We start from the raw sequence: 18,870 nt of genomic DNA on the forward strand, positions 1-18,870 counted from the left end.
GTGCCACCCGCACAAGCCAGTCCAGGGGCACTGGCAACGATCTCGCTCGAAAATCCTACAGGAGCCAGTCAGGCGGTACTGGCAACGGCCACGCTCAAAATGGTGCATCTCATGTGCCACCCGCACAAGAACCAGTCCAGGGGCACTGGCAACGATCTTACTTGGCTTGCCGGGTCTTCTCACGCACAGCCCATTTCCAAAGGTCTCGGTCCGTAGTCATCGCCTCGGTGAGGCCCAATGTACGAAGGTCTTGCCTCACCACCTCAGCCCAGGTCTTCCTGGGCCTACCTCTTCCACGGGTTCCCTCAACTGTTAGGGTGTGGCACTTTTACACACGCACACACACATTACAGAACAGAATAGTTAAAATATATTACTCGAATTAATGTTGGTATAGGTAGTTAGCTGTACAACTATATGTCTAGAGCCATAGATTCTACAGGTCAATATCAACAAAAGCTGCCTTTATTTCACAACCAGTTTGAAGTAGATACTAGAAATGCCCTGATAACTTTATAATATTGTGATAATATAAATCAGCTCTGTATTACACATATTGAACACTCTCTTTTGGGATTAAAAGTGTTTGATCCTTGTGCCTGTGTGTGCATGTGTATATATTCACATGTATGCACTACCCACATCTATAATACAGTTGTTCACAATTTTTCAAGGATGTGAATCAAATGATATCTTAGTGGTGGCTGACGAAAAGCAGATCAATTTCTATAAAATTGATGTTACCTCTTAACATGAAGTCAAAATCTGTAGGATATGGGTTGATCCATGTTTAGTATTTCTTTCATTTATTTCAGTTAGATTTGAAATTAAAATGTCAAGAGACACAGCTATCACAAGTCCTTTTGTCCTGCATGGTTTTGCCAGTCCATTACCTCCTATTGCCCTAAAGTTGTTAGAAGATTCAATGTTACAGTAATAGTGCATAAAAAGTCTTTTACAAGTGTGCCAATAAGAGTAGCCTACAATGTGCCACTTGAGTTCAAAGTTCACTACCCTCCTATTACACCCAATCAGCTACATTCCAGTGCATTTGCCACACCTTTCTCTTCATCAAAAATCCCCCAACAACCATCACCCCAAATCTTAATTCTACAACATTATTTACTGCATCACTTACAATCTTCATGGTCATCTACATGTTGGTGAAACAGGCCTTTGGGTAGATGATCTCTTTGACAAGTACCTCCTTGTATTCTTCAATGCACTCTTGATCAACCCTTGGCCTTCCTATCCAATGTACTTCTCCCCCCCCCATTAAGAGCCGCTTGGTTTCTATCTCTGACCACCTCTGATATAAAGGGGAAGGTCTCTGTAGAGGTCTTTATTGGTAACCTGTTGCCATTCAATATTCAGTGCATGTTAGAGTAAGCAGGTGTAACATCTTTCTAGTTGTTTCTGCAACGCTTTTGTCAGGGTCCAAGTTTTGGACCCAAAATGTAGCACACTTTCAACAATTTTTTTGAAGAACATGACTTTTTGTCTTCTTGAGAGGGATGACTGCCAAATCCAATCTAGTTTGCTGATGGCAGTCCAGGCTTGGGCCTTTCTTGTTTTGAGTTCTCTCTCTGATGAGGATAACTATGCACTGAGATATTTGCGGTCTTTCACTTGTCTTATGTTGTCTCCAGTGATTTGGGAGTTTTAGAAGTATTGAACATCACCACACCAGTCTTGTTGACATTCATGTGAAGCTCTGCCTCTTGGGCTGCTCCTTCAAGCTGTGCCAGGAATGCCTAGGCATCAGACATGAAGTCAGACAGAAGGCATAAATAATTTGCATAGTCTGTCAGAGATACAATTTTCTGGCAGTTGTTTTTTGCTGAGTGAAACTGATATATTGATGATTTTCTAGTCCATCACAATGACGAAGATGTATGGAGCTAGCATCTCTCCCTGTAATACTCCTGCCTTGATTTCGAAGAAATCAGATTCCTCATTAGTAGAGATGGTATGAGCCAAGAGATTCCATCACCTTTTACTGGGCAATGTTACTGGGCCATGAACAAATTCCTCAGGGATGTTGTTACTCTGGGAACCACCATATGGCCACATGAACAGAGGTTGACCAGCTACAACATATGTTGACAGACAAGAAACTGACAGTGGCGTTTCAGTTCCCAAGTTGAAGTCGTCAATAAACAACGGGAACTATTGGAGGAATGTCTGTGCAGATCAAGGAAACTTGATCCAGAGACAGATTTCTATCGTATCCACTCATCACAGAGCATTGCATTCTAGGAAATACATGAAAAAAAAAAGATCAATGAAAAATAAAACAATGCATCATATTCACACTTAAAGCATCTTTCTGCATGTGTGCATGCGTTTGTGTGTGCATGTGTAAATTTTTACATTTCGATAGGTGTGTATGTGTGTGTTTGTTTCAAACATGCATCCATGTCAGTGACACACATTTTGAGAGAGAGAGAGAGAGAGAGATCATGCTCACCAGTATGTGTATGTGAAGGCATGTGAGCTGGTAGCATCAACTTCCATTATCTGTGTATATTTGTAATCACATGTATGTGAATCTGTACTTCTATAATCATACTGATTTTCATGTTTCTAGCCAGTGTCATGAGTTTGATCATTCATCTGTCTGTACACAAATGTGGATAAGCAAGCTACTTGCCATGTCATTGATTTGGCCAGCAAAAAAGACATTTCTTTACTTTAAACAGACAATATTTCTTGCTTTCTTCCTCTCATTTCCATTCCATCTTCAACTGTCCTATTAGAAAAGAATTGCTACGACACAGATTTCTGTTGCTTATTTATAATAATTCCATTGGTAGAAGATTTGGTATGCAACACTACATTTAAATATATACTAATTTTTATGTACTTGGCATATTTAACTGTGCTATGTACCATATCTTACCATTTCTGAAATTCATTGCCATTTCTGAAATCCATTTTGCAGGCAGCTTGGCACAAACTACATAGCAAAGAAAGAAGAAAAGGATCTGTTGAGATTTTTCTTTCAACATTTGTATGAGGTTTACTGCACTGTATTACTTCTATGTAACAATGCAGTGGTATCTGATGTTTTGCACTTTTATCTGGTTACAGGAGCCAAACCACATGCTGTACGAATAGTTGAAAGCTTTTGAGAGGATTCTCACCTCAAACAGCCCTCCATAACTGTTCTGATCCAGCATTGAATTTCGGTAATTTGAACTACACCAAGCTTCCCAGTGCCAGGCTCTTATGCATTAACCATGAGGAAGTTGACAAAGTTCAAGCACAGAACACATAGTGATACCAGTGTGCTCCACCCCCCATATCTTATATTGCTTCAGTATTTTATATCAGGACCCTGTTCAAACACACTTTTTGTGCATTATTTCCCTTCAGTCCCTCAAGAGTAATTTCCCTTGTCTGCCATCTCAAAATAGGAGTTGTATGCTTTGTTGACACGGCTTGATTTTGTTTTCAATTGTATTCCAATATAGCAGCCTGATAAACTAAGTGATTTTTCATACAAGAAAAGTGCAAAGATTGATTGCTTTCAATTGACCAAAATAAAGAAATGCTCTACTTTAGGATTTTTAGTACTTTGTTCTTTCATTTTTTATTGAATTTAAAGTTTTCCATTCAGTTAAGTACCATAAGCACACAGGAATCAATACATAGAACACTAGATAGACATGCAATTGAGCATTCACCAACAAAAAGCTCTACAGCACACAAGTTATGGAGAAAACACTAAGAAGGATAAAGTGGAAGGTCTTTTTCTTCAATAAGGATTAACGTAGCTACAGACAGGGAGTTTGGTTTTGAGACAAACAAAATCCTCTGTACCTTAAGGGCATGGAAATTTTGAGGTGGAGACTTGCCTATTAAAAATGTGAAATTTCAGTCTTACAAATAGATTCCAAAAGGATTAGAAATAATATCTAAAGCCATTTAAAGATTCTAGGAATTTATTCAAGTCATGTATATGCTTACTAGGAAACTGAATAGTTGATAATTATTAGATCAAATTACCATTCCCTATAAAATACAAAACTGGAACACGTTGTAAGTGACTAGGCAAAGGGGTTAGCAATCCATTGCAAACGATGTTTATATTAAACACCTCAAACAATCCAATGCTTTTACAACTGAAGTAAAAGTGGGTTGTAGAGAGTCGATGGACTAACAACTGTACAAGTAAAACAGACAAATCACACACATAAACTTTGGAAAATTACAATGAATATGATATCGAGAATAAAAGAATTATCTAGATTTAACTTTGAACAGTAATATGAGCTAAGACTATCCATATCATAAACCATATGAAGACACAAACTCTATAAAATGCTAATCATTCACTGGGGATAGTTATATTATTAGCAGCATCAAGAAGGATAACTCCAATCAATCTTCAGACAAGAACACTTTAGATATGGCTATTTTTAAGATGTGGCTTCTGTGATGGGATAGATTACATGCAGTCCCTCACATTTTAATATAATAATTGTTTGAACAGTAGAATATCATGATACAAGCCAACATATAGTATGATTGAGCTTGTTAGTTAGTTGCTCCCTGACCTTACCATGTCCTCTGGATATCCCAAAATCATGAAGAAGAATTCTGTGAAAATGCATTCACCCCCACTCTTTCATGTGTCAGTATAATCCTCTTTCCTCTATCATAATTATCATCATCTCTTTAGCCACTATCACCATCACCATCACCATCCTTCTCATGTCGTTTTGGTTCCCTCACCATCACAGCACCTTCAGTATTTTCTGTCACCATTAAACATAATGATACCAACTCTATGTTCATGCTATTTCACACCTCAACATCACTATCATCAACTGTCACCACCACCACAACCTTCAACACTATCATTAGACATGCCTTAATTAAGACCATATTGTCTTTCAGTATGTCTTAGACTATGCTATCTAATGTGTTCTTTCCCTTTTTTTTAAAGATAGTAGTCAGTAACTTGAAGCAGATTTGGGTACTATTTCTATCAGCTTGAACTCATACAAACTTGATTGTTTCCACATTAAAGTTTGGGTTTCATTTTATAGCTGGTACTTTGTTCAGTTGATATCAATGCTTCATGTTCAAACTGCTTTTGTCATAATTATAAACATTTTTTATTCAAAAATATTGTTTGAATAAATTTTATTTTTATCAAATAAAAATGTTTGAAAGAGATTTATTACTGAATAAGGTACTTAGGATAGTTGTCTTTTTAAAATATTGATTATATGGTATTAAATTTTAAACACACTAAAGTGATTATTTCTATCTATCAGATTTTCATGTCTGTTGCTTCCTAAGATAAGTGTATCTTTGTTGAGTATGGTAATATTTAAGGAAGAATGGAAACTGGCAGAGAATTAAGGAAGTGAGAAAACTGAGTGTCAAATATACACATTTTCGTCATTGTGATGAAAAATATGAAGGGATTTATTCTCATTGTAAACTTATCGTTCTGACATCAATTTTAGACATACTAAGAATTGAAAGGAGGCTCTGCATTTAAAGGATAAAAGCCAATCGAATGAGAATTAAATAGTGAGGACATCTGATAAAGTATGTTTAACATTTTGAAATAATCTAATAAATTTCATACATATATATATGTGTGTGTGTGTGTGTGTGTGTGAATATATGTCTCCTTTTCACTGATCTTTCATCTTTCGTACTCCTTTTATGCTTTTGTTCTCTGATGAAGGACTTGCAAAATATTAAGACACTCTTTGTCTAAAGCATTAAGCTATTACTGTATTTGTGAACTTGTGAAACCTTCTCCTTTTTACGTTGCCTCTTTCTACTCCTCATGATATATCGTTTCACTCATTTGACTATGACCATGCTGGGACATCACCTTGAAGCATTTTTAGTTGAATGAATTGACCCCCAGTACATATATTTTTAAGCCCAGTACTTATTCTTTCGGTCTCTTTTGCCAAACAGCTAAGTTACAGGGATGTAAGCACACCAACACCAGTTGTCAAGCAGTGGTGGGGGACAAACAAGAAGACACATTGATGGACTTCGTTCAGTTTCCCTCTACCAACTCCACCCAGAAGTCTTTAGTCAACCTGAGGCTATAGTAGAAGACACTTGACCATGGTGCCACACCCAATATTATCTTCCTTATTCTTGCTATTCAAAACTATTGCTACTGAAGTATTACTTTTACTTAAGGGAGTAATTTATTCATAATGCAGCATGTTTATAGCTGGTATTGTGTTCAGTTATCCTCATCAGTCAACACTCACTTTCCATTCTGGTGTCGGCTACAATATTTTACGTTCCATACATATTTAATTTGTATTAAATTTTATATTGAATGTAGCAGAACTGATCCCTAATCTTGGCACAAGGTTACAACTTCTGGAACAGGGTACAGATGATTAACCCTAGAAGCTTATTTTAATGCCCCTCCCTCCAACTTCCTATCTGGATGCAAAGTAAATTGACTTTGATGGAATTTGGATTCAGAATGTAAAGTGTTATCTCTAAATACCACAAGGCATTTTGTGTGATGTTTTATTATTCCTGCTTACATTATGTATACATGTTTCTTATTAGTCAGTAAAGATTGGCTGGGAAACCATTTGTGAAACCCCATGAGTATTATATCTACAGAGGTCAATTACTTGAGAAGGCTTTCTAATGTATTTTAAATTTGAATTTAAGAGAATTTCACTCTGCTGCCATTTTGTTTTCTTTTTGTTTATTGTTGACAACTTAGAATTTTCATGGATTGCATCTTGAAATTTTAAATATAAATTTCCCGGATGTACTTATTGCTTTCACAAATAAGTTCATTCTAAATATTGTTTTTATTTTTATACAAAAATTAGATTATATGCAAGATTTCATATATTATTAGGTTTTATATCTATGCATTCTATCTTACACGATTTCATTCTAAGAAAATAAAGAAACAGAACCCAACAGCCAAGCAAAAGCAACAAAATTTTTTTTTTTAAATTAAAGAAAAAAGAGAAAGGCCCAAACAAAGCTTCCTAAAAGCAGAAAAACCTATGGAATACATAAAATATCATAAAGCTTCCAATATAAGATTGTTCTTTTTTTTTTTTTTTCAAATGCATGCTTTCAAATAAATATTTTTTTTTTTGTCTAATAAAAGTTCCTGTTATTATCTGATTGGTAAGTTTCATGTAAATAAAGTTATTTAACAAGTGTTTTTCAAATTAGTAAGATATAATATTGTAATCAAAATATAATCCCCCACCTTCTTTAACTTTAAAAAGGGAGATTAAATTTTTAATTAGGAAACAGGAATTGCAAATAGTTTGAAAATATTTTAAATGGCTATACATGTAAAGTTAATATCAATAATGAGGCAAATATGTGAACTGTCAAATGTTAGGTTAATAACTGAGGAAAATGCAATTGAAAATTCAAGAAAGTAAATTCTTATTTAGCCATCCCATCCATACCCACCACTGCTATTTTTATTTTCACCCTAACTACATTTGTTTTTCTTAAGAAGTGTTGAACAATTCTACCAATAAAATCATAGAATTTATTGTTATGTGACATTGCAGAACACCAGCTCTCATACATTTAGACCAAATTTGAGTTATGAAATAATTGTGAATAAAAAAACATTTCATAAATAATGTAATAACTTTATTTATTCTAATGAAAATATAATAAAATCTTTTATCCACTTATATCTGAACTGATTCCTTGAAAGTTAAATGCTAATAGATCGGAGAGTCAATGATACATTTATTGGACACTTTGGAATATATAAATAATTTTGAATTTTAAGCAGCATTATTTACAAGTGTATACTTTTTTTTTACTATGTACATTTAAAAGGAGAAAAATATGAAGCAAAATTAAAACATGAAAATTAGGCGTTTTTCAATTTGTTAAAAGCTTCAAATTATTGAGATATGTAACATGAAATAGTGAATATAATCAAGCAGCAGTCATAGCTATAAGGGTGTCTTTTTTATCTTTTAAAATTATAAATTTTTCATTTCTAAATCACCTAATTTTCTTTATTCTGAAAATGCTAATTATTGAAGAAAATCTAAATGGTTATGTCTAAACTATGCTTCAAGTCAACTGGATATGTTCAACACTTAATTGTAAAATATTGCATTTTAACAATATATGTATCAAACTGGCTTTTATCATTTTATTCCAATTATGAGAATTAGTCTTCTTTACATTTCTTTGAGGTATTAATTGCAGGAAGAGTCATGGATGAAAAGAAATGGTTCTTTTGGGGAATGTAATATATATTTTGTAGTTCATTTGTAAAAGGATAGACAGAAAATAGAACTGTCAATCAGGCGTTTGTGGGTAAGATATATAACTTCGATAGGAAGAAAGAACTTCTATTGGGGTTAAGAGATTCACAGATGGAGAGTGAGATAAGAACTGGAATTAATACATTGTAGTCTTTAGAAACTGATATATTACCCTGCTTTTGTTTCAATTAATTTTGAAAATAATGAAGTTTATCAAGATAACTTTGTCATTATTGAGCTAGTTTTTTAATGTAAATTAATATGAAATTTTAGTGGAAGTGTTTAACTTGGATCACTTTACAAAAGAATTTCTATTATAGAATGAGGGGCAGTCTCAGGCAGGTTGATATGAAAAGGGTTTAAATATTTGTTCAAATTAAATCACTTGATCCAGATCCATTAGCAAGTTGTTATCTAAGGTAATTTTTGTCACACTGTTATAGACATCTGTTATACATTTAGAGATAATATTGTGGAGTAGTCATGAGGATTATTGGTGCCTCAGGCCAATAGAATATATTATGAAGTCACAGATACTTTATGTACGATGCCTAGTTGGGGAATTTTATCAGATTATTGAATTAGAGATGCTGTATTTTTATGTAAATGGAATTTTTCATAATGAAAAATTTGTTTTGATTTGTAAATCTAATGAATAGTTTTAATAGTTTGTAGAGAAGGAACGACTATGCGAGCTGTCCAAGACTGTATGGAGTAATAAAACTAGGGCCATATTTGTTCATGAAAGCTGTTCAGAACTATATCATGTATAAAAATTAGGATCAGAGCTGATTAGCTCAGTGGGGTATTTAATGCTTTATTATTTAATCACTAAAAAAGTCTATTCTCAGCTGTCTTCTCTTTACTGCAAGTTTTGAGACAACTGCACAGCAAGAGAAGCTGTTGTTATGAAGGAAGCTTACAGTTGAGTATCTTTAAAGGAGCTAAAGAAATCAAAGGTTGTTCAGAAGAATTAGGATCATATCTAAAGCTAAATCAGATTTCAAAAGTTCAGCAACATTTGGAAATTGGTTTTGATTGATATTGGCAGGAACTTGATATTGCATTGTCAGTGTGAAGGGAAAAAATCCATGTATCATAAAACTTTGGTGAGAGATCAAGGAACATGAACAGATTCACTGGAATTGCTAGTAAAAGGATTAGATATAAACTGCAGACAAGGGATTATGGTCTGTTAGTGATGACGTATTTAGAGAAAGTAGACCTACTGGCAGTATAGCTGTTAGAGTTTTAAATAATGAAAATGGTTTCAAGAACTGCTGTCTTCATTAGCAGCTGGTTTGATGTCAGTGAATTCAGGGGATCTACATTCAGAGGACTAAATAGGAAAAACAAAACTGATTGTAGTTTGACAATATAAATATAATAGGAAGGTTGGGGGAAGAAAATTTAGACAGTGATTAAAAATAATCTTAGACATTTGCTAATAAAAATTGGTGAAAAAGTTCTTCAAAGTAATTGGTATTGCTGCATTGGAAAGTAAATAGAGATTTTATTATAAGAGTAGAAACATAGACTTTGGAATTGAAACAATTAGATTTGTGGAACAAGATGGAAATTTATGGAAAAATAGTGTACTGACATCTCATCCAATCTGTCCTATAGTGAAACATATTACAACCATGGTGATGATGATGATGATAAAACTAATTAAGAATTTATGTAAATTTCTAAAAAAATATTAAATGAGGCGAAATTCAGGTTTCTTACATTTAAAATTTTAACAATAATAGCCTTAACTGTAAATACAATGCAACTTCAACAATTTACTTTATTTGAGAGAATAAGATATTTGTTCCTATTTATAGATAAACTTATGATTAATATCAAGATTTTCGATGCTCGAAAAATAATGATAAAAAATTGTAGTTTAGGCTTACACTTTCAGAAGTGTGTGTGTGTGTGTGCGTGTGTGTGTGTGTATATATATATATAAATATATATATATATATATATAGTCCTGTCCCATGAACGGGAATGTGAAACTCTGAGTAACAGTTTTTAACTATATATATATATATATTTGAGGCAGGAAGGATGTAAAATAGTTTTAAGTTAATATTGATAACACAGTTTGACTTTTGTGTTGTTTGTGTACATAAATTTTTCCTTTAGATAACATTTTTTTTTATCAGGTATCAGAATAGGGGAATACTTGTGGCAAAATCAATTCTTATTAATTGATGTTGAATAAACTAAATGACAGTTAGTTTGCTGCTGCTAGATTATCATCCACTATTTTCTATCATGATGCACGCTTTGCACAGATATTAACTACTACTTGAAATCATAGGTAATAATAGGTGTTGCAAATAATCATTTAAGGTATTAATGGAATTCTGTTGCTGAAATCAATATACATATCATTTAGAATAAACCATTGTGACTGAAATCACTACTGGCTGGAACTGTTAATCAATTGCTTTATTCTTAGTATAAGCATAAAGCTACTGGTTTGGGGAGAGGGTATGTTTAATCTAATTGAATATAGTATTTGATTGGTGATTGATTTACCAATCCCAGTGAGTGCAAAGTAAAATTAGCTCCTCTGAGATTTGAAACCAGAACGTAAAGGAACAAAACTATATTCTTTTCTACTCTAGGCACAAGGCCTGAAATTTTGGGGGAGGGGGTCAGTCAATTAGATCGACCCCAGTGCGCAACTGGTACTTATATCGACCCCGAAAGGATGAAAGGCAAAGTCGACCTTGGTGGAATTTAAACTCAGAACGTAAAGACAGTCAAAACACTGTTAAGTATTTTGCCCGGCATGCTAACGATTCTGCCACCTCAGTGCCTTAGGAATAAAACTATATTGTGAAAGCTATTTCTTCCTGATATACATTCCCCTCTATATGGAATAAAAACATTTATGTATCGATTTCCACGGTTTGCATGTACTTGCATTGTTTTTGTTTTTTTTAATTTGAATGAAAATTTATGGTAGTTGTAATGATTAAATATTTATAGTATGGTAACATATACTGGGAGAATTATAATTTATAATCAATTTCTAAACACTGGTATTGATTGATGATTTTATGTCAGTCTGACCACAACTAAAAAGTAAAGATCAGAGTCAATCTGTAAATATTTCTTCCTACAAAGGTATTTAATGTACTACTACCTCAACATATCTGTACTTACATAATGTAATAATGTTTTACAGTTGATTGTGCAAGACAACTGAGCTAATTAACCCAATTTCATATTAGAAATCTTCCTTAATTAATGCTTACTTCCACTACTAATTAGCTTGTATGTACAATAAATAGATGCGTATTTACTTTTGTGAAATAAATCAAAAGGATTGCACTACTCATATAATTGGATAATTTTCCCCCTCTGTTTTGTTATCCATTTAATATTTCAAAATGCGAGCTTTGTTAATGTTATTGCTATTATTACTCCTATTATTGCTGTTATTATTGATCTGATATATAAAAATTATAAATATTGTGGAAAAATCTATCATAATGAACATTTTTCAATGTAGATTACATCAATCAAAGAACTTTGTTTCATAAATATATATCAAGATAAAATATAAAGTTAATGAATATTTGATATAATAAGCTAATTAATTTACGGGGAAGCATTATAATGAGAATTACTAATTACAATACAGAAAAAACACTTGTTTAAGTTGATCTCAATAGGTAAAAAAGCATAAAATGATTTCTTATGGTTATAAAAATAATTTGACAAAAATTTCTTAGCTCAAATGATTATTATATCAAACTTGATATTATTCTTATACCTGATCAGCACCTCACTTCAATAATCTAAATTGTTTAAAGGAAAAAAAGGCAAAACTTGAATTAAATCTTTCAAGTTATCTTTGTAGAAACAATTTTAATTTTGTATTTTGTTATCTAAATGTTTTTCTTAATGAAAGACTGACAATAAATTTATAAAAGTGGAGTGTGTGTGTATGACTATGCGAAAATACTGACTGAAGTGAGTGTGACAGATAAAATTTGTAGAGTAAACGTGGATGAGAGTGTATATTAAAGTTGCAAATATATTAAGCTGTACATACATTTTCATTGTTTTCTTGCTGAGCCTCAACAAATGCCTGGACATGATTGCATTGAACTGCTTGTTCATCAATTGAAAGATGTTGTGAAGTTGTATCCTGACCATGCGATCGACTGTCTCTGTCACGTGGGCCTTTTCGAAATAATCCACTGAGATGAGAAAAAAAGAAAGGTTGTTACTGAGAAAGTGAAAAGAAACAAATAAAAGAAATACTCAAACATTCATTGTGGTATTTAATCTAACACTTTGGCATTTAATATGCTCATATCAGGCCCAGATATTCTACCTGTTTTATGTTAAATTGACCAGATTCAACCTCTCACACCTACCCTACAATGTCATTCTAAAAATATATAAATACACCATTGGAATCTTGAAGCTACAAGATAATATATGATTAATTCAAAACAATGTGAATAAATAAACATATAAAAAATACAAAATGGGACAAGAACGCAAAACATCCAGACAGTTAGGTGATACAAAAATGGGACAACGAAACATCCAGATAGACGATACAAAGAAAACAAAGACAGGTCATTCAAAGTTTTCTTTCCTCAGTCGAGTACCAAATTATCTTCGCAATTTCGGTTGATTATCCTTGTGATTGCTCCAATCTGGCCAGCCCCAAGGAAAACCTAAGCTAAGAGCATTAGATTCTTTGGAAGAAAGCAGCAAATGTATACAAAAACAAGGATGGGAAAAAAACGGATAATGTTACACAAATATAATAAAAATAATAACAGGACATAACTGGCACTATAGTTATTTTACAAACCTACCTGCACTTGCTATAATATAGAATATTAATTTTTCCATTGCAATAACATAACTTATATTTCTATAGAAATAGAATATTAAATTTTACTTTTAGATTGATTTGCTTTTGGAATCCACACGACTTTGTTTGCCTCAGATCTCTTCATGACAAACAGTTTCTAACTTTGCTCCAGCATTCTGATTAGCAGCAAAGATTGATGAATTTTAAAACAATGATATTCAAAGACTCAGATTTTCAAAATTCATTTTGTAAAAATGGCTGTAATGCAAATTGAAAACAGAATTGTCACCATGAAACTATATAGTATAACCTTATTAATTGCTCCATTGTTGAAAAAACAAAGAAAACATCTGATAAACTGATGGATATACTGTGAAGAATTAAGACTAAAATGCTATTCAACTAAATTGCTTTTAGTCTGTGTCACAGTGTTTAAATTAAACCTGACAGCTGAGAGTTGTTGGAGACGAATGACCAAGAATGTTTCACAACATGATCACTTGTATTTTCAAAACATTAATTTCAGTAACATTCAGAGAAATATTATTTAGCATATTTAGAAGTGGTTTGACTACAGGAAAAGATGTGTTGACAGTAGAGTTTGTCTACAAGTTTCTAAGTAGAAAGTGCTCAGCTTAAAAGCTGATGTAGGCATAAAAGACAGATAGGTGGTAATAAATGACAAGGAATCAATTTTCATTCAGAATTATCAAAGAGCAGATGAAAATATGCTGTAAAATCTGGATATTTCACTGAATTAGTTTATGATGACTAGCTTAACAAATTTTATATACAAGAGTTTTCACAACAGAAATTTTCCATTTGTTATAAAGATATCATAGAACTGTGATAAAATAGTCAATGAAATACACATTAAATAAATCTTTATAGAGACTTTAATGATTTAACAACATCAAAAGACTGTAAAAATGCGAAAGGAATTCTACTTAAAATCTATGAAATGATGATACCATATAGCATAGAAGAAGTATGTCAGTCCTGCAACAGCCAGAGTACCTCCACCAATCACTGCGTACATCCAAATTGACATACTTCCTCTCTTGTCTGAAACAGAAAAATTGCACTTTATTTTAATTGATGTCATAAATATTCAAAAATTTCTAATTTTTCCATAAATATTTAAATTTTGAATTATCACACTTCTTTCTAACTCTGTCTTACTTACTCCCACCCACTGTTATTTAATTCGAATGATCTTGTAGTTTCAACAAGAAATCTGTTCTGGGCCCCTTTTTTTTTCCAACTTTAGCCTATCATCACTGGGCGTAAAGCTGCCTCACTCCCAACTGTACTGCACTCTGTCAAGGGTGATCATTGTGTTGAAAGTTACCTGGTAACCTCACTAATGCTGGTGCTATGAAAAGCACCCAATAAACTCTGTAAAGTGGTTCAAGCCATACTAAAGCAAACGCTGGCCTGTGATGAAGTCCTCTAACTCATTATGCACTGTCAAACCATTCAACCCATGTTGGCATGGAAGATGATGTTGATGATCATTTTGATAGTAGTTATTTCAAATAATTTCTCTTCGCAAATTTATTTAATAAAGTTTCTTTAACTGATTCTGTGTCCCATTTTTACTAAATTCTCTTAACATTTGAATATATGTTGAGTTGTTGGAATAAAACTCAAAATATTATCGAAATTCTTGTCATTTTAATAACGATTCAGGAGAAAATCGTTTAGTCAACCAGTGATATTTGGATTTCGAACTATGATGTTAAAAAAAAAAAAAAAATTTAATGCCAAAATTTTCAAGATTCATCTCATCAACATGGTAACAAGTTTAAAAAATGATGCTAAATAAAATAAGAGAACTGTAATCATGAATTGATAGTTAAAAGAAAAACAGCATCTCAAATGTCATATCATTGAAAAAATTGTCAATCAAAATGTTGGCATTTTTATTATCTTTGAAAATACTTGTAACATATTTATACATGATGAGAGTAAATTAGATTTAAGTATATATTCTTACTGTTATCTATAGAAAGTATATAAAGTTTTATACACTTGCATATAATAATAATGATAATAATAATAATCCTTTCTACTGTAGGCACAAGGCTTGAAATCTTTGGGGAGTGGATAAGTTGATCACACCAGCCCCAATATTTGACTGAGATTTAATTTATCGACCCTAAAAATATGAAAGGCAAAGTTGACCTTAGTGGAATTTGAACTCAGAATGTAGCGGCAGATGAAATGCTGCCAAGCAATTCACCCAGTGCGCTAATGATTCTGCCAGCTCACTGTCTTAATAATAATGATAATAATAATAATAATCTTTGCCCTAGGTGTTGGGAAGACACTTGGCAAGAAATGGAAACAAAATTGAAGAAGAAACTAATAATAATAAAGATGGTTTTTGACTCAGGTGCAAAACTAACAATTTTGTGGAGTGGGGTTAATCAATTAGATTGATCCCTAGTACTTAACTGGTACTTTATTTTATTGACCCTGAGGATCAATGGTAAAGTTGACCTCAACAGGATTTGAAATTAGACCATAAAGAGCTAGAGTGAATACTACCAAAGTATACCCTTCATCCTTCACCCCACAGTCTAGCAATGTAGTCATTATAATTGAATAACATCTGCCCTTGAAATTGCTGACACTGTGCTGACATCAAAAGTCATTATGTAAAGCTCAGCACAATTGTTGATGGTCTTTGTGCTGTCCCCCCTCATCTATGCCCCTTGTGACTAATAAAAGAAATTATTATTATTCTCTACTATTTAATTTGGCAAGCTGGCAGAATCTTTAGCTTGCTAGGCAAAATACTGAGCAGCATTTCATGCACCTTCTTTTCCTGAGTTCAAATGCTGCTGAAGTCAATGGTTTTTAATGATAGTTGAGTGCTTGGGAGTGATGTAATCAACTTACCCCATTACCCCAAAATTGCTGGCCCTGTGCCAATATTTGAAGCTATTATTATTATTCTATGTTGTGAATATGCTACAAATATTGTCAGTTGAAACTGTTGTCCTTTGTTGAAAGGTAATCAACATTAATATGATTTGAGCATTAATATTTGACCCTGAGTTTAGCTATCAAACTCAACTCGAAATACAGGCTAATTAACACAAAGACTGATGCAAGTAAAACGAAGTAAGAATAAAAAATAGTTGTAATACTTACATGCATTACTGGGATTATTTTCTTTTGTTGTGATCTGTGTTTGTGTGTTAGTAACTGATATTGGGCCACAGCCAATTAGGATATTATCACGATAGATTGGCTCAAAGGAAGGTAGACACTGACATACATTTACATCAGAACACACTGAGCCATTGTCAGGACAAGGCGGATCACAGATAAGCGTGTCACCAGGATAAGTATTTTCATCACAAGCACCTGTTTTTGGTAGATAGAAAAGAAGAAAAAATAGATTGTTTTATAAACAGTGGTGAACTGGCCAGGTTGTCAGCTTGCCCAATGGAAAGTGGGCTCCTGTGCCATTAGAATCCATATATGGGGGCCCATGTTAGTAGCTAAGGGACCCATCCCCTCAAGTTCAAGAATATTTTATTCACTCCTGGAAGAATGTATAAATTATTTCAGCCTGGCTGTGTTTGTGGACAGTTGAAAAGAATACTTTTAACAAAAACAAACAAAAAAAAATTGAATGATAACATTGTAGTAGTGGGTGGGCCCCCTTGTAGCTGCTAGTGGGCCCTCTTAGTCTCCTGGCAACCAATATTTTTAGATCCAGTCCACCACTGGCTATAACCATGAAATAAAGTGTATAAGTCTTACATGCTTTCAACATCACTTGTAACTTTATATAATTTCCCATTCTCAAGTTTTATAAAACTATTCATTAGAATGAACACTATTATGTCTTACTTCATTTTTGTATCTAGTTTGCACGATTCTTTGTGAATTCGTGTGTTGAAGCAAATTTGGTTATTTCTTGGGAGAATCATATTGTCTTAATACCTTATCTAACACACTCATCGGTTTGATTTTCACTCATTATTTATATTTTTTCTTCCAAAATCTTCATTGCTTTTGCAACCTTGTCAATGGATGTTGTAAGGAAATCTTTACATTTTCTTCTTTAATGATTTGAAGCAAAATGTAAAGGAATCCAATAATTTAACTACGATATGAATGAAAATTCTTTTTTTAGATTTCTTAAAATTTTCTGCACTATGGATGCTGCATTTTCCTGCTCAATTAATTAGCAGAGAAAAAAAAAACATCTTGTTCATATTTACCTACGAAGAATGAATTATTGATGTTGCTCCTGCTGTTGTTGTTGCTGCTGTTTAGCCTTAAGTGAACTCTGATTGAGCAGGCGAACCTGAGCAAAAGCATTTCAACCGTAACCACTGCATGTTTTAGAGATTTCTATGACTCAATTTTTGGTATTTCTACAACCTTCCTGTTCTTAAGAATGCTCTTAAGAGTGATTTGATGAAAATGTGATTGCTATTTCTAGCAAATTGATTGAACTTGTTTGATATTAGATTGAGCTTACAGTCCCATAGGAAGAAGGATGTGATCAAGAATTTGGATGGGAACCACTAGTACCAGAATCTTTTGAAGAATTAGAGAGAGTAGGGATGACATGCAGGACTAATTCATTGAGAAATGGTCGGAAACTTTTTTATGAACCATAAATTTTTCTGAAATCCTATATTCAAGTGATCAAATGACTATTTCAAATATTCACTTATTAGTGACACAGTCCATCCTACATATAAAAAAGGCAGTGGCACTTTTGGAGTCTACAAATCATTCTTGCTCCTACTATGTACACTTTTATATAACCACAGCTGTAAAGAAGACAAATTATGGTAATTTGATAAAAAAGAAAAAAAAGAAAATGCCGTTTGATCATAAAGATTACTCATGGCTTTCAAATTATTGGTTAGATTTAGCTGATAACTTGGGAATCCTGTTTTTGTGTCTAAAATCTACTCCAGTGCTAGGTTCCATTAAAACAGGTGAAGTGATGATTATATTCCAATTTTATTGAGTGGTCTGTTATGGAATTACCATTCTGAAGAGTGGTAAGTCCTTCTCTTGAAGATAAAACAAAAATGCTGCATCTAACCCAAAACATGTGGAAAAAAAAATTAAATTAAAAAAATCTCATTTATGTTGAATACTGAGTCTTACCTGTAACATTTAGAGAATCAGATCTTTCACACCATACATGTCTTTTGTTTTTATTCCATTTACTATATTTCCACTGGAAAGTAAAACATTTCTTTGCATGGCATGGGCGACTCTCATAAAGTTTTGGAGGACAGAGTTTGGATCTTGCAGCAGGATAAGCCAGAATTGCTCGCGATCGACTCTGGATTCCTCGCTCATGATCTGTAACTGAAACATAAATGACAACATTAATGATGATCAAATATATCGCATGCTTTGTCAATAATTTATATGAACTGTTCTTTAAACATTTGAAGGTAAAAAACGCTCTTTAGCTTTGCAATATGGTCTTTCTCACCAAGAAACAAAATGTTTTAATCTATAGTTTATCATTTATTTGCTAGAACAGGTTATACTTCCATCTCAGTAAGTAATTAAAAAACTCTCACTTATGTACAATAGGTATTTTTATATAAATACTTGTAAATACACTCAGTATTTTTTACTTTTCACTTGTTTCAGCCATTAGACTGTGGCCGTGCTGGGGCATCACCCTGAAGAATTTTAGTTCAACAAATTAACCCCAATACTTTATATTTTTTCAACATCTGGCATAAA

At 32.9% G+C, this 18,870-nt stretch overlaps 1 protein-coding gene across 20 annotated transcripts in view; it reads right to left on the reverse strand.

Moving 5' to 3' along the window:
- The window catches only part of LOC106878639 (thrombospondin type-1 domain-containing protein 7A), a 999,802-nt gene that overhangs the window by 38,422 nt on the left and 942,510 nt on the right, over positions 1–18,870 (reverse strand). For 19 of the 20 annotated variants that reach the window (XR_008265800.1, XM_052974016.1, XM_052974022.1 and 16 more), the window contains 4 exons: positions 18,274–18,480; positions 16,285–16,500; positions 14,094–14,187; positions 12,343–12,490 (listed from right to left, as the gene is read on the reverse strand). Coding sequence is in view for 18 of the 20 variants with exons in the window: in XM_052974016.1 (XP_052829976.1) it covers positions 12,343–12,490; positions 14,094–14,187; positions 16,285–16,500; positions 18,274–18,480 (665 nt within the window). In the remaining 2 variants the exon portion in view is untranslated. Of the gene's footprint in view, positions 1–9,508; positions 9,619–12,342; positions 12,491–14,093; positions 14,188–16,284; positions 16,501–18,273; positions 18,481–18,870 lie in introns of all 20 variants that reach the window. The other variant, XR_008265799.1, reaches the window with a different exon arrangement.

The sequence above is a fragment of the Octopus bimaculoides genome, chromosome 17 (genome assembly GCF_001194135.2).
Source record: "Octopus bimaculoides isolate UCB-OBI-ISO-001 chromosome 17, ASM119413v2, whole genome shotgun sequence".
NCBI classification, from domain to species: domain Eukaryota; kingdom Metazoa; phylum Mollusca; class Cephalopoda; order Octopoda; family Octopodidae; genus Octopus; species Octopus bimaculoides.